Consider the following 15,809-nt stretch of genomic DNA (forward strand, 5'->3'; position numbering starts at 1 on the left):
CATCCAGTTACATATCCAGACATACTTACTCACCCAGTTACACACACAATGTTCACACCCACCTTCCTATAAACATATTCACAACCTCATATACATATTGACACCAATATACCCTGACATACTCTCCAATGTAATTGTACCTTCCACAAACGCAGCAAGGGCTTTGGACATTACTGCACAGCCACCCAATCTTTTAGAAATCTAGTTTGGCCCTTACAGCTCAGATGCTCTGTCTATGGAATGAGAATGGGAGTTATTGTGTGGAGTTCTAGATGCACTGGAACAGCGGGTTCTCAGTTTCATGAACAAGTTTATTGGGATTCTCATAAACATTTACAATATGTCACATGACAGTATAACGATCTGACTTAAAGTTTCAGGGCCAAAAAAAGTACCAAGAAAACCCTCCAACAGTTCGTCATTAACAATATTTTATGTTCAAGTCACATGTTTCTTAAGAAAAATAAAATTACAAAAGGTATTTTTAATGCAAAGGCAACTCCGGCTTGGATAGCGGTGAGAGTGAGATACTGTTCGAGGTGGAGAGAGAGACACACTGTGAGAGGGACACAGAGAGAGAGATACTGTGTGTGTGTGAGAGTGAGTGAATTAGAGAATGGAGAGTCTGTGAGAACGTTATGACTGTGTGAGAGAGGCAGCCAGTTGGGGTAGAGAGGGAGCTGGAGAGAGACAGAGAGAGAGACACACATCCAGAGGAAAACTGCAAGATGCAATGGAACAAAGCCTTTCAGAAAAGATGAGGCGATCAGGAGCTGGTGGATAACAGAGGGAACGAGCTGGATAACATTCCGAATAAACAGGAAGCAAGGAGCAGCGGCCAAGCCTAACGTGTGGGGCTAACAAATTGCAGCTCAGAAATCCAGCAGCAATATTAAAATGGATGAAATAAAGATGGGGAGGGGGTGTGGGGAGGGAGGCAAAGTCGCCTCGAGTGTCATTGAAGACGAGGGCTATGAGTAAGAAAAAACTTCAATCTAGATTTCGATCCGATACATACAATAGCACCACAAATACACCTGGCCGCTTCTGAGCAGGTAACGCACCCTCGTACAACACACTCTGAAAGTGGCTAAATCAATACACCATTTACATAGGAGGTGCAGCCATACTGAAGGAGGGTCTCGTGTGTTCCTGGAAAGATATTACACTGATATAAAAAGGGCATGGGCAACATAGGAAATCAAACCGCAGCGTCAGAGAACTTCGAGTCTCGGGGGGGGGGCGGGGGGGGGGGGGGGGCACAATATTCCTGGGAGTGTAGCTGAACTAGCCGAGCAAATCAAACCAGTGGCAGCTGGGCACAGTAGCACCACAGGCCAGGCGTTGGAATAGCACCTAATCTTCGGAAAACGCCTTGACCCCTCGTTGCTCAGATTCTCCTGGCGAGCCTTCACCCCACAACTAGCAAAGACGTAGCTGCACCGTGCTGCAAAAACGCAAGAGGTTTGAACCAGAAACCTCCCCACCCGACCGCAGGTCCCCAGCAACTGAAGCGGAAGCAAAGAGCGAGCGGTTTTGTTTGTGATGCGAGAGAGTTCCCACAGAAACGAACAAGGTGCAGAGTTAGCTGGAAACCTGGAGACAGCAGCAGGAGACGGTGAAGTATCTGTGATAGAGCCGTGTGCTTTTGATAATGCAGCAGAGCAGGTTTTATTGAACCCAATAACGCAGTTTCATATATTGATTTTTTTTTGCACATAGAATGACGAGTTGTCCTTGTACATTTTAAGAGCCACATGCATTGATTCCAAAGCCAGAAGCTGCAGGAAGAATTAAAATATTATACAATAAAATATTTACTTACAAACGTACAAAAATTTGTTTTAAAAAGAAATAATAAAATTGTCAGCACCATTTCTGAGGAAGGTTTTCAATTCAAAACATTTATTTGACGAGATTTTTCTTTTTTAAAAAAAAACCTATGTGTCTGAGACAAGATAAAATTGCAGGAGATAGAGAGAGAGAGAGAGAGGTTATCAGGCTGAGAAAGAGTGAGAGAGAGAGAGACACACACAAGGGTCTGGGGCTGTTCTCAATGCGGGGCTACCTCCACAGGGGATTTACCCGGGAAAGATTTCTCGGACTTAGCCTGAGCACTCGGGCCTCTCTCCCCCAGTCCCGATCAGAAAGACTGTCCACCCCCCTCGGGGCTCGGGGATCTTAAGACTTCGAGTGGTTCCGTTCCTGGCGGTGCCGCTTGGAGGTTTGTTCCTGCTGGGAGCAGAATTGTTCAAACTTTCCTCAAGGCCAGCTCCAACTCTCGGTCTGTCAATCGCTTGTTGAGGTCATTTGTTGTTTACTGCAGACTCTCTCATCCTTCCTGTGGGTGTGTGTGTGTGGGTATGTGTGTGGGGGTGGGTATGCGTGTGGGGGTGGGTGTGTGTGGGTGTCTGTGAGTGTGTGTGTGTCTGTGTCTGTGTTTAAACAGTTTTTGTCTCTCTCTGTGAAGACTTAAATGGTTTTATCCCACGAAGCAGACTGGTCCAATTTCAAAACCAAACTTCTGGCCGGACTCTCCAAAGTCATTGAACATGACGTCGATGAAGGGAAGCTGTTCCACTTTGGGAGTGTTAATCTGTAAGATCGTTTTTTGGTAACCTTTCTTTGTCTGTCGAGAGAAGAGAGAGGGAGAGAGTTAGAGAAAACACTCAGAAAGGCCCAAATCTGGGAGGGTTGGTTCTTTAGGAGAAATTGGGACAGAAAAATGAGGGGCTGAATGGCTACTTTCTCCACTCGAACCTGGTTTGGTGGCTTTAAAAGGAACTCATATCTGAGGAATTTCAGACGAATGGTATTGGAAAGGCAGTGGGATCATCCTCATTCCAAATCCAATATTCATCAAGGCTCCTGAGAGACCACCTTCCAAATCCATGACCACTTCCATCTGGGTGGTTAAGAAGGCATTTACCTCAGTTGCCTTCATTGCTCAGACTTTTGAGTCTCAGAGTTGGGACGTCACGTTGAGGTCCTGTGGGACTTTGGTGAGGCCTCTTCTGGAGTTCTGGTCATAGGAAGGATATCATTAAGCTGGAGACGGTGTCAGAAAGGATTTACCAGGGTGTTGCTGAAAATACATGATTTGAATAACAGGAATAACATTAGCAAATTTGCTGATGATACTAAGCTGGGTGGCAGGGTGAAATGTGAGGAGGATGTTCGGAGATTACAGGGTCACCTGGACAAGTTAAGTGAGTGGTCAGATGCATGGCAGATGCAGTTTAATGTGGATAAATGTGTGGTTATCCACTTTGGTGGCAAGAACAGGAAGGCAGACTACTACCTAAATGGAATCAATTTAGGTAAAGGGGCAGTACAGAGATATCTGGGTGTTCTTGTACACCAGTCAATGAAGATAAGCAGGCAGATACAGCAGGTAGTGAAGAAGGCTAATAGCATGCTGGCCTTCATAACCAGAGGGATTGAGTATAGAAGCAAAGAGGTTCTTCTGCAGCTATACAGGGCCCTGGTGAGACCACACCTAGAGTACTGTGTGCAGTTCTGGTCTCCAAATTTGAGGAAAGACATTCTGGCTATTGAGGGAGTGCAGCGAGGTCAATTCCTGGAATGGCGGGATTGCCTTACACTGAAAGACTGGAGCGACTGGGCTTGTATACCCTTGAGTTTAGAAGACTGAAAGGGGATCTGATTGAGACATAGAAGATTATTAAAGGATTGGACACTCTGGAGGCAGGAAACATGTTTCCGCTGATGGGTGAGTGCCGAACCAGAGGACACAGCTTAAAAATACGGGATAGACCATTTAGGACAGAGATGAGGAGAAACTTCTTCACCCAGAGAGTGGTGGCCGTGTGGAATGCTCTGCCCCAGAGGGCAGTGGAGGCCCAGTCTCTGGATTCATTTAAGAAAGAGTTGGATAGAGCTCTTAAAGATAGTGGAGTCAAGGGTTATGGAGATAAGGCAGGAACAGGATACTGGTTAAGAATGATCAGCCATGATCATACTGAATGGTGGGGCAGGCTCGAAGGGCAGAATGGCCCACTCCTGCACCTATTGTCTATTGAATTATAAGGAGAAGCTGGATAGCCTGGGACAATTTTCACTGGAGCATAGGAGGCTGTGTGGTGACCTTATAGAGGTTTATAACATCACGAGGGACATAGAGAAAGTGAATGGAGGTGTCTTTTCCCTAGGGTTGGGAATTTCAAGCCGAGGGAGCATGTTTTTAGGGGAGAGGAGAAAGATTTTAAAAGGACACAAGGAGCAATTGTTTTTACACAGAGAGTGGTTAATATGTGGAATAAACTGCCAGAGGAACTGGTGGATATGGGTACAGTTACATTTAAAAGACATTTAGAGAAATGAATAATGTTTGGAGGGATATGGGCCAAGTGCAGGCAGGTGGGACTAGTTCAGTTTGTGATTATGGTCAGTGTAGACTGGTTGGACCAAAAGGATCTACTTCCAGGTTGTGTGACTTGATAACTCGAGAAAAGGGCAGCAGACACATGGGAACTCTACTCCGTGCAAGTTCCTCTCCAAACCACTCTGGACTGTTCCAAGTCACATCCTGACTTGGAAATATATCGCTGTTCCTTCAGTGTCACTGGGTCAACATCCTGGAATTCCCTCCCTAAGGGCATTGTGGGGCAGCCTATAGCAGCGGTTCAAGAAGGCAGCTCACCATCACCTTCTTAAGGGGCAACAATGGATGATGTAGCTTGATCTTGAAGATACACTGAAAAGGGTTTTGTTGCCACAATCTGGTGCTATTTTGAGTTATAATAAGGATAAAAAGAAATTACTGAAATTAAAGTTCATCTTCTGTTCAAGTTAGGGTCTCAACCAAGGATTCAAGTCTTCTGCAAGGTGTTCTGAAATCCCGACTCTTAGACTTCAATTCCCCAATGCCATAAGCCTTCTTTACCACCCTATGTACTAACGTGACCACTTTCAGGATCCTATAGACTTGAACCCTAAGATCTCTCTGTACCTCAATGCTGTTCAGAGGCCTGCTGTTAACTGTATACTTTTCTTTAACATTTGATCTCCCAAAGTGCAGCATCTTATACTGACCCAGATTAAACTCCATCTGCCATTTCTCCACCCATATCTGCATCTGACCTATATCCCACTGTATCCTTTGACAACCTTCTCCACTATCCACACTTCTACTGATGTTTGTATCACCTGCAAACTCACGAACCCATCCACCTACATGTGCATTAAAGTCATTGATATATATCACAAACAGCAGAGATCCCAGTATGGGTCACTGCGGAACACCACTAGTCATAGACCTCAAACCAGAAAAAGACCCTTCCACCATCACCCTCTGCCTTCTATGTACAAGCCAGTTCTGAATCCACATCGCCAAGTCACAATGGATCTCATACATTTTAATCTCCTGGATGAGCCTACCATGAGAGACCTTGTCAAAAGCCTTATTAAAATCCATGTAGATAATATCCACTGTTCCACCCTCATCAATCACCTTTGTCACCTTCTTGAAAAATTCAATCAAATGAGTAAGATCTGACTTGCTGTGCACAAAGCCACTGTCCCTAATTCGGGCAGGCTTTTCCAAATGTGTGTAAATCCTAACCTTAACAATTCTCTCCAATAATTACCCAAGCACCAATGTGAGACTCACCAGTCTATCATTTCCTGGATTATCCCTCTTTCCCTTCTTGAACAGAGGAACAACTTGAGCTCCTCACCAGCCCTCTGGGACCTTGCCAGTGTTTGGGGAGGACACAAAGATCTTGGTCAAGGCCCCAGCAATCTCCCCTCTTGTGTCTCTCAGTGACCTCCAGTATATACCATCGGCTCCTGGGGACTTATCCACCTTAACGCTCTTTAGGAGACCCATCACCACTTCTTTCTTGATCTCAGAATGCCCTCGCATATTCGCATGCTCCACACAAGTCTCACTATCCCGCACATCATTTTCCTGGGTGAATACCGATACAAAGTCCTCATTTCGGATCTCACCCACATCCTCACCCTCCTTTACCCTGGAGTGGTCCTACCTTCTCTCTAGTTTTCCTCTTGTGTTTTTTTAATATAGATATTTTTATTGGAAATTTAACATTTTTATAAGTTTACAAAAATAAAAAAAACTCTCAAGTACAAACATTGATATACAATTGAATCTTAAATAAATAATAACCAACATTTAACAAAAGAAAAATACCAAGAGAAAAAAAATCAAAACTCAACTAACTACTAATCTGATTCCTGAAGGGCTTATGCCCAAAACGTCAATTCTCCTGCTCCTTGGATGCTGCCTGACCTGCTGCGCTTTTCCAGCAACACATTTTCAGCTAACTACTAATCTAACCTACAACTAACCAGAGTGTATAATGTCTCTTACATTATTCAAACAAGAGAAAGAAAAAAACCAACGGGTAACACAGAAATTGGATAGTGAATGTGTTAACATCAAATGTAACAAAACCCGTATTCGTGCGGGATTCCTCTCCCAAGGGGCCCCGGACCAGCCAGGTTCGCAATCTCAATTAAATAAAAGCCCTTGTTAGGATAGCAGAAATATCTGTATTCATATAATTCAAGAAAGGCTGCCATATTTTATAAAATAATTCGGTCTTTCGGTGCACCATATTGGTAAGGAAGTCAAGGGGAATACATTCCATAATTAATCTGTGCCAATTTGAAAGTCCAGGGGGGCCCTCAGCCACCCAGTTTACCAAAATATTTTTCCTTGCACAGAAAGAGAGAATAGAAAATAGTCTCTTCCCGTACATGTCCAGGGAGGGAAAGTTCGAAAAGCCCAAAAATTTCTGTCAGGGTACTTGCTACTTTAGTCCGATATCTACGGATCTTATGACAGGTCCATAGGCAATGTACAAGAGTGCCCACCTCTATTTTACATTTGGGACACATTGGAGATGCTCCTGCCTTAAATTTTGCCAATCAATCCGGTGCTATATGGGCCCTATGAAGTATCTTCAGCTGGATAGCCTGAGTTCTGTTACAGATGGTGATTCTTCTGGCATTTTCCCAAATGTCATTCCATGTTTCTATAGAGATTTCTAGTCCCAATTCATGATCCCATGTTTTAAGCAGATTGTCCATATCTCCCGATACTTCATCATGTAGTAAATGATAAATAGTACTAACAGAAGATACCCCCATTGGTCATAGTACTCTACATTCTCTATCTGATTTATAAAGACTATCTAATAACGTATTCTTCTTCTGTATATAATCTCGAATTTGGAAGTATCGATAGAGGTCTCCATTAGGTAATCCGAATTTCTGACGCAGCTGTTCAAAAGACATCAGGACCCCATCCTTAAATAGGTCCCCTAGACATGAGATACCCCTGGATCTCCAGAGTTTAAAAGTGGCATCTGTAAACCCTGGTTGGAATCCCCATGCTCCTACTATTGGAGCATAGGGAGATGTTTTATGTGAGTTGCCCTCATTTTGCCGCATTATATTCCAATCTGTAATTGTGTTTAGTATTATAGGGTTTTTACAGTGATCCGTAATGATTTTCCTCTTGTCTGAAAATAAAAGGTTAATAAGTGGGTATTTTACTTGAGAAGCCTTGATGTCCAACCAGATTGATTGCGGGTCAGACAAGACCTGATCGGCTATGTAACTTAATAAGGAACTTAACTGATATTTCCTAAAATCTGGGAAGTCCAATCCTCCCCTTGCCTGTGGAAGCTGTAGCTTCTTCAGCTTAATGAGGGGCCGTCTGATTCCAGATAAAGGAACCCAACCAGCCATATAATCTACGTAGTGCCAGCCTCGGCAGCATCACCGGAAGCATTCTCGTAGGGTATAGGAGACGGGGCAGGACATTCATTTTAATTAGTGCTATTCTACCCAACCAGGAAATTGGAAGGTCTCCCCATCGCTGGAGGTCCTGCCTTATCCTTTCCAGTAAATGCACAAAGTTAGCCTTGTATAACTGACCAAATACTGGGGTAATAAAAATACCTAAATATAAGAAACCCTCCAGGGACCAACGAAAGGGAAAATGGGATCCATCCACTAAGTGGGGTATCATAGCAAGGCCACTCATTGGCATAGCCTCTGATTTTGAGAAATTAATTTTATAGCCTGAGAATGCGCTAAATGTATTAATAACTTGGATTAAGCGAGGCATGGACATCAGAGGATTACTGAGGAATAGAAGAACATCATCTGCATAAAGGGTAATTTTATGTTTACCTGTACCAATCCTTGGGGCCGTTATATTAGGATCAGCTCGTATAGCTTCTGCTAGTGGCTCAATTATTAGCGTAAATAACAATGGCGAGAGAGGACATCCCTGACGGCAGCCCCTACCCACACTGAAGCTATCCGAACCTAATCCATTGGTAACCACAACTGCTTTGGGATCACTATACAATGTTGAGACCCATTTGGTAAACACCTTTCCAACGCCAAACCTTTCCAATGTGTAAAACAAATATGACCAGTCAACCCTGTCGAATGCCTTTCCCGCGTCTAATGAAACTACTACTCCTGGTATCTTTCCCTGATGACAGGCTTGAATTATATTCAAAACCCTTCTAATATTATTGGATGATCTACGGCCCTTAATAAACCCCGTCTGATCCTCCTTTATGATATGTGGCAATACCCTTTCTAGTCTCGATGCTAACGTTTTAGAAAGGATTTAAAAATCTACATTTAGCGAGGATATTGGTCTGTATGACGCACAATCTTCTGGGTCCTCTCCTTTTTTAAGGATAAGAGAGATATTTGTCTCTTTCAGCGAAGGCGGGAGACAGCCCTGACTATATGCATAGTTATACATGTCCATAAGTGGACCAGCCAATATTTCTGTAAATTCTTTATAGAATTCAGCTTGAAAACCATCTGGGCCAGGTGCCTTACCGCTCTGAAGTTGCCTGATTGCGTCAAGTATTTCTTGGACTGTTAGAGGAGCATTTAGGACCGATACCAGTTCCGGAGTTAGGCCCGGAAAGGTCAAATTTTTAAAAAATGATTGCATCCCTGTCTTCACAATTTATATAAATCAGAATAAAATTTTCTAAAGATCGCATTAATCCTTTTATGATCATGAGTCAGAATACCTGTACATTCCGTGATAGATGTAATAGTCTGAGGGGCCTTTTTTTTCTTTGCAAGAAATGCTAAGTATCTCCCCGGTTTGTCGCCAAATTCATATAACCTTTGTTTTGCAAATAATATTTCCCTCTTAGCCGTTTGGGTAAGTGTAGTGTTTAGAGCTGTCCTAAGGGCCGTAATCCTTTGCAATTTAATAATAGAAGATCTATCAGCGTATGCAGTTTCAGCTGCTTTTAAGTGAGCTTCGAGCAGACGCTGTTGTTCTCCCTTTAATTTTTTCTGGGTCGCTGAGTAGGAGATGATCAAACCTCGCGTGTAAGCTTTGATGGTCTCCCACATCATTGATGGGTTGCTAGCCGTACCTGAATTAATTTCCAAAATAGTTTTAAATTCTTGAGAGAAGTACTTTACAAATTTACTGTCTTTCATTAGGAAGGGGTCCATACGCCAATGCCGAGGGGATGTCCCATTGTTCCTCGCCTTGATTTCCATATATACAGCAACATGATCGGAAATTGCTATACTGCCTATTTTACAGGGTGATATGGAATTTTAAAAAATCGAGGGGGCAAAAAACATATTAATTCTGAAATCGAGGGGGCAAAAAACATATCAATTCTGGTATGACATTTATGTGGATTGGAGTAAAAAGAAAAATCTCTGCCCTGTGGATGAAGACATCTCCATACATCTACTAATCCTAATTCTTTGTTCAGATCCACCAATTTTCTAGATCTGGGAGATACTCCTGTAGTACTCTTGGGAATCCTATCTATTTCCGGATCCATAATACAATTAAAGTCTCCCCCTATAACTGTATGACGGGCACCGAGAGCCATCAATTTGGAGAAGGCTTCTGTTTTCAATTTAGAAGGATGTGCCGGGGGGCAATACAAATTTAAAATCCCATATTCCTCTCCATTTAAAAGGGCTTTAATCAGAATATATCGTCCAGATTCGTCTTTTGTCTGATTTAGGATTTTGAAAGGGAAATTCTTCCAAATAAGAATAATAACTCCCCTGTATTTTGAGCTAAAAGAAGAAAAAAAGGCCTGATAAAATCCACCCTGTCGTAATTTCGTGTTCTTTATCCAACAAGTGTGTCTCCTATAGGAGAGCTATATCAACTCTTTCTTTATTGAAATTTGATAATATTTTCTTCTTCCTCTTGTGTTTAATGTATGATGTAGAATGCCTTGGGATTCTCTTTAACTCTACTTGCCAAGGTCATTTCCCCTTCCCTTCTTGCTCTCTGGATTGCCTGCTTGAGTAACTTCCCTGTTTTCCATATATTCCTCAGGGACTCTGTCCGATTTTCGCTTCCTAAACCTTACACATGCTTCCTTTTCCCTTCTGACTAAATTCCCAACCTCCCTCGTTATCCGATGGTCCCTGACCTTGCCATCCTTGTCCTTCCTCCCTACCGGAACACGCTGCTCCTAAACTCCCATCAGCTGGGTCTAAACGCCCACAATGTGGACTCGCCCGATAACAGCTCCTCCCATTGACACTCCCTAACTCCTGCCTAATACTGGGGTCATTTGTCCTCCTGTAATTTACTGTCTTGCCACAAGGTCCTGCCTTATCCGTGTTCACAGCTTTCTTCAAACTGAAGGAGTTGTGATCACTGTTTCCAAACTGCTCTTCCACTGAGAGGGCAGTCAGCTGGCCACGCCCATTAGCCAGCACAAGGTCCAGGACGCCCCCCTCCTCAAGGTGGACTATCCACACACTGTTTCAAGAAACCCTCTTGGACGCACTGAACAAATTCTGCCCCATCGAAGTCTCTTGCTCTGAGGCAGTCCCAGTCAATATTGGGGGATGTTAAACTCACCCACTATGACAACCCTGTTGTTATTGCACCTTCCCATAACCTGCTGACAGATTTGTTCGTCAACCTCTCAGTGAGTGTGGGCGGCCTGTAGTATCATCCTATCAGAGCAGAACCCACAGTGTGTCCTCTCAGAGTGCAGATGTAACATTCTCCCTGATTAGTGATGCAACTCCTCCACCTCTTTTACCTCCCTATCTCATCTAAAACAACAAAACCCAAGAATGTTGAGCAGCCAATCCTGTCCCTCTCTGAACCAAGTCTCTGTAATGGCCAGAAGATTCAACGGAGCAGCTGCAATGAGCTGAATGGCCTGCTCCTGCTGCTCTGCCTTATGTTGTACCAGTCCCACGTCAGGGCACTGCAAACATAGCAGGGGGCTGGCATTGTCCAGCCCAGAGCCTGAGGGACCCGCGCTCCTGCACTAGTTCCAGATCATCTAATCAGTAGTGAAGCTGGGAGTGAATTCTATAGTCTCAATTTCAACCGAGGATAGTCCTGCCTCTTCCTGATGACAGTGTGGATGTCAATAAAAGAGAGAAGCTTCAAACAATCTCAGTTCAACTGAAGATAGTGTTTCTGTGTGTGGGGGAGGGGGAGTGTATGTGACTCTGTGTGTGGGGGAGGGGGGGGATACGTGACTCTGCGTGTGGGGGAGGAGGATACGTGACTCTGTGTGTGGGGGGGGGTAGGATACGTGACTCTGTGTGTTGTGTATGTGTCTCTGTGTGTGAGAGAGACTGTGTGTGTGTGGGGACGGGGAGTGTAGGTGACTGTGTGTGAGAGAGACTGTGTGTGTGTGGGGGTGGGTGTGTATGTGACTCTGTGTGTGTGTGTGTGTGTGTGTGTGGGGGCGGGGAGTATATGTGACTCTGTGTGAGTGAGAGAGACTCTGTGTGTGTGGAGGCGGGGAGTGTATGGGAGTCTGTGTGTGTGTGAGAGTCTGTGTGTGGGGGGGGAGTGTATATGACTGTGTGTGTGATACTCTATGTGTGTGTTTATGTGTAGAGAGTGTATGTGACTCTGTGTGTGCGTGTGAGACTGTGTGTGTGGGGGCACGGGGAGTGTACGTGACTGTGTGAGACTGTGTGTGTGGGGGCTGGGAGTGTATGTGACTCCGTGTGTGTGTGAGAGACTGTGTATGTGGGGTCGGGGAGTGAATGTGACTCTGTTTGTGTGTGAGACTCTGTGTGTGGGGGTGGTGAGGGTATATGACTCTGTGTGTGTGTGAGACTGTGTGTGTGGGGGGGGCGGGGAGTGTATGTGACTCTGTGTGTGTGATAGTGTGTGTGGGGGGGGGGGGAGTGTATGTGACTCTGTGTGTGTGTGTGTGTGTGAGACTGTGTGTGTGTGGGGGCCGGGAGTGTATGTGACTGTGTGTGTGTGAGACTGTGTGTGTGTGGGCGGGGAGTGTATGTGACTCTGTGTGTGTGTGTGTGTGTGTGTGTGAGACTGTGTGTGGGGGTGGGGAGTGTATATGACTCTGTGTGTGTGTGAGACTGTGTGTGGGGGTGGGGAGTGTATATGACTCTGTGTGTGTGTGAGACTGTGTGTGGGGGTGGGGAGTGTATATGACTCTGTGTGTGTGTGAAACTGTGTGTGTGGGGACGGGGAGTGTATGTGACTGTGTGTGAGAGACTGTGTGTGTGGGGGGGCGGAGAGTGTATGTGACTCTGTGTGTGTGTGTGTGTGTGTGTGTGAGAGTGAGACTGTGTGGGGGGGCGGGGAGTGTATGTGACTCTGTGTGTGTGTGTGTGTGTGTGTGTGTGAGACTGTGTGTGTGGGGGGGCGGGGAGTGCATGTGACTGTGTGTGAGACTCTGTGTGTGGAGCGGGGAGTGTATGTGACTCTGTGTGTGTGTGTGAGAGACTGTGTGTTGGGGGGTGGGGAGTGTATGTGACTCTCTGTGTGTGTGAGAGAGAGACTGTGTGTGTGGGGGTGGGGAGTGTATGTGACTCTGTGTGTGTGTGTGTGAGAGAGACTGTGTGTGTGGGGGTGGGGAGTGTATGTGACTGTGTGTGTGTGCGTGTGTGTGAGAGAGAGACTGTGTGTGGGGGAGCGGGGAGTGTATGTGACTCTGTGTGTGTGTGAGAGAGACTGTGTGTGTGTGGGGGTGGGGAGTGTATGTGACTCTGTGTGTGTGTGTGAGAGAGACTGTGTGTGGGGGAGCGGGGAGTGTATGTGACTCTGTGTGTGTATGTGTGTGTGTGTGAGACTGTGTGTGGGGGTGGGGAGTGTATATGACTCTGTGTGTGTGTGAGACTGTGTGTGGGGACGGGGAGTGTATGTGACTGTGTGTGAGAGACTGTGTGTGGGGGGGGGCGGGGAGTGTATGTGACTCTGTGTGTGTGTGTGTGTGTGTGTGTGAGACTGTGTGTGGGGGTGGGGAGTGTATATGACTCTGTGTGTGTGTGAGACTGTGTGTGGGGGTGGGGAGTGTATATGACTCTGTGTGTGTGTGAGACTGTGTGTGGGGACGGGGAGTGTATGTGACTGTGTGTGTGTGTGTGTGAGAGACTGTGTGTGTGTGGGGGTGGGGAGTGTATGTGACCGTGTGTGTGTGAGACTGTGTGTGTGGGGGGGCGGGGAGTGTATGTGACTCTGTGTGTGAGACTGTGTGTGTGTGGGGGCGGGTGTGTATGTGACTGTGTGTGTGAGGGCGCGGGGAGTGTATGTGACTCTGTGTGTGTGTGTGTGTGTGCGCGTGTGTGTGAGAGACTGTGTGTGTGGGGGAGCGGGGAGTGTATGTGACTCTGTGTGTGCGTGTGTGTGTGTGCGTGTGTGTGGGAGCAGGGAGTGTATGTGACTCTGTGTGTGTGTGTGTGTGTAAGAGAGAGACTGTGTGTGTGGGGGAGCGGGGAGTGTATGTGACTCTGTGTGTCTGTGTTGGTTGAGCATGGGAGGGGGTAGGATTGGGGAAAGGGAGGTTGGCAGCTCTGAGTAATTGCTCTCCTCCTGCTCTTGTGGGTACACTTACTGATAAACAAGAAGTGAACAGGAAGCTGTTGATGATCTCATCTTACAAAGAGCAGAGGTGAATGTCAATCTTCGAGAATTCCAGAAAGCCTCCTGCTTTAACCTGAAAGAGCCAAGAAGTTACACTTACTGCACATTTGTCTACAATGGCTTGGATGTAGGGGTTGTTGTCGTATGACATCTCTTCATCATTGGAGCCCAGGAAGCGGATGGCCTTGTCATAACTGTCAGTGGTCGCATCATACCAGGCCACAGTCTGGTGGCAGGTAAAGGTCAGATTCTGATGGGCAGAAGCACTCAACAACCTCAGGAAAGTCATCTGCACCACTCCGACTGGGTTGCTGTCAGCATCTGTGTACGAGAGCTGATCGTGGAGAGAAGAGACAGAGCGAGAGAACAAACATATTTTGAAACGGAACATTGGATCTATAACTCGCTCACTGTCACTCACAGTCTGCTTGCAATGACCTGACATTGGGGCTGCAAATACTGAGAATATTTCTACAGAGACCAGTCTGTCACACACAGGCAACTGAGTGGATTGTCCTGGTTCGGAACTGATTAACCATGTAGTTCCTAATCCATTTAACATTGGCACTATGCTCAGAATTAGAGCCAAGAACTTTCGACATTGACATCCACTGGGCTCAATAAGACAGACTATACACACCCCCAGTCCTCATTCCCCATATCCCTCCCTCCCCACACACCCCCTCCTCACTCCCCACAGACCCAGTCCTCACACCCTAACCACCCTCTCCCCACTCCCTAACCAATCCCTCCTCATTCCCCATATCCTCCCCACCACACACCCTCTCCTCACTCCCTAACCACCCTCTCCTCACGCCCTAACGAACCCCTCCTCACTCCCTAACCAACCTCTCCTCACCCCCAACCAACCTCTCCTCACTCCCTAACCAACCTCTCCTCACTCCCTAACCAACCTCTCCTCACTCCCTAACCAACCTCTCCTCACCCCCTAACCAACCTCTCCTCACTCCCTAACCAACCTCTCCTCACCCCCTAACCAACCTCTCCTCACTCCCTAACCAACCTCTCCTCACCCCCTAACCAACCTCTCCTCACTCCCTAACCAACCTCTCCTCGCGCCCTAACCAACCCCTCCTCACTCCCTAACGAACCCCTCCTCACTCCCTAACCACCCTCTCCTCACCCCCTAACCAACCTCTCCTCACCCCCTAACCAACCTCTCCTCACCCCCTAACCAACCTCTCCTCACCCCCTAACCAACCCCTCCTCACTCCCTAACCAACCCCTCCTCACTCCCTAACGAACCCCTCCTCACCCCCTAACCAACCCCTCCTCACTCCCTAACCACCCTCTCCTCACCCCCTAACCAACCTCTCCTCACCCCCTAACCAACCTCTCGTCACTCCCTAACCAACCTCTCCTCACTCACTAACCAACCTCTCATCTCTCCCTAACCAACCTCTCCTCACTCCCTAACCACCCTCTCCTCACCCCCTAACGAACCTCTCCTCACCCCCTAACCAACCTCTCCTCACCCCCTAACCAACCTCTCCTCACTCCCTAACCACCCTCTCCTCACCCCCTAACCAACCTCTCCTCACTCCCTAACCACCCTCTCCTCACCCCCTAACCAACCTCTCCTCACTCCCTAACCACCCTCTCCTCACCCCCTAACCAACCTCTCCTCACCCCCTAACCAACCTCTCCTCACCCCCTAACCACCCTCTCCTCACTCCCTAACCAACCCCTCCTCACCCCCTTACCACCCCCTCCTCACCCCCTTACCACCCTCTCCATCTGTCTTATACTCAGCATCATACCGAGGTCCTCCATCAAATTTCTCCACTGGTGTCCTCTCCCTCCCATTCTCCTCTCCCTCCACAGCCCATCTCCTCACACTCTCTCCCTTACTCTCCACCTATCTCCTCAGCATTCCATAAATTACTCCTTTCTGTTG

The 15,809-nt window shown here is 46.6% G+C and overlaps 1 protein-coding gene across 2 annotated transcripts in view; it reads right to left on the reverse strand.

Moving 5' to 3' along the window:
• Positions 1–290: 290 nt before the first annotated feature.
• Positions 291–15,809, reverse strand: part of col5a1 (procollagen, type V, alpha 1) — a 551,133-nt gene continuing 535,614 nt past the window's right edge. For both annotated transcript variants that reach the window (XM_072566092.1, XM_072566091.1), the window contains exons 66-67: positions 13,992–14,225; positions 291–2,629 (exon numbers count right to left, since the gene is read on the reverse strand). In XM_072566092.1, the coding sequence (XP_072422193.1) occupies positions 2,483–2,629; positions 13,992–14,225 (381 nt within the window). In that variant the 3' untranslated portion in view covers positions 291–2,482. The remainder of the gene's footprint in view (positions 2,630–13,991; positions 14,226–15,809) is intronic.

The sequence above is a fragment of the Chiloscyllium punctatum genome, chromosome 49 (assembly GCF_047496795.1).
Source record: "Chiloscyllium punctatum isolate Juve2018m chromosome 49, sChiPun1.3, whole genome shotgun sequence".
NCBI classification, from domain to species: domain Eukaryota; kingdom Metazoa; phylum Chordata; class Chondrichthyes; order Orectolobiformes; family Hemiscylliidae; genus Chiloscyllium; species Chiloscyllium punctatum.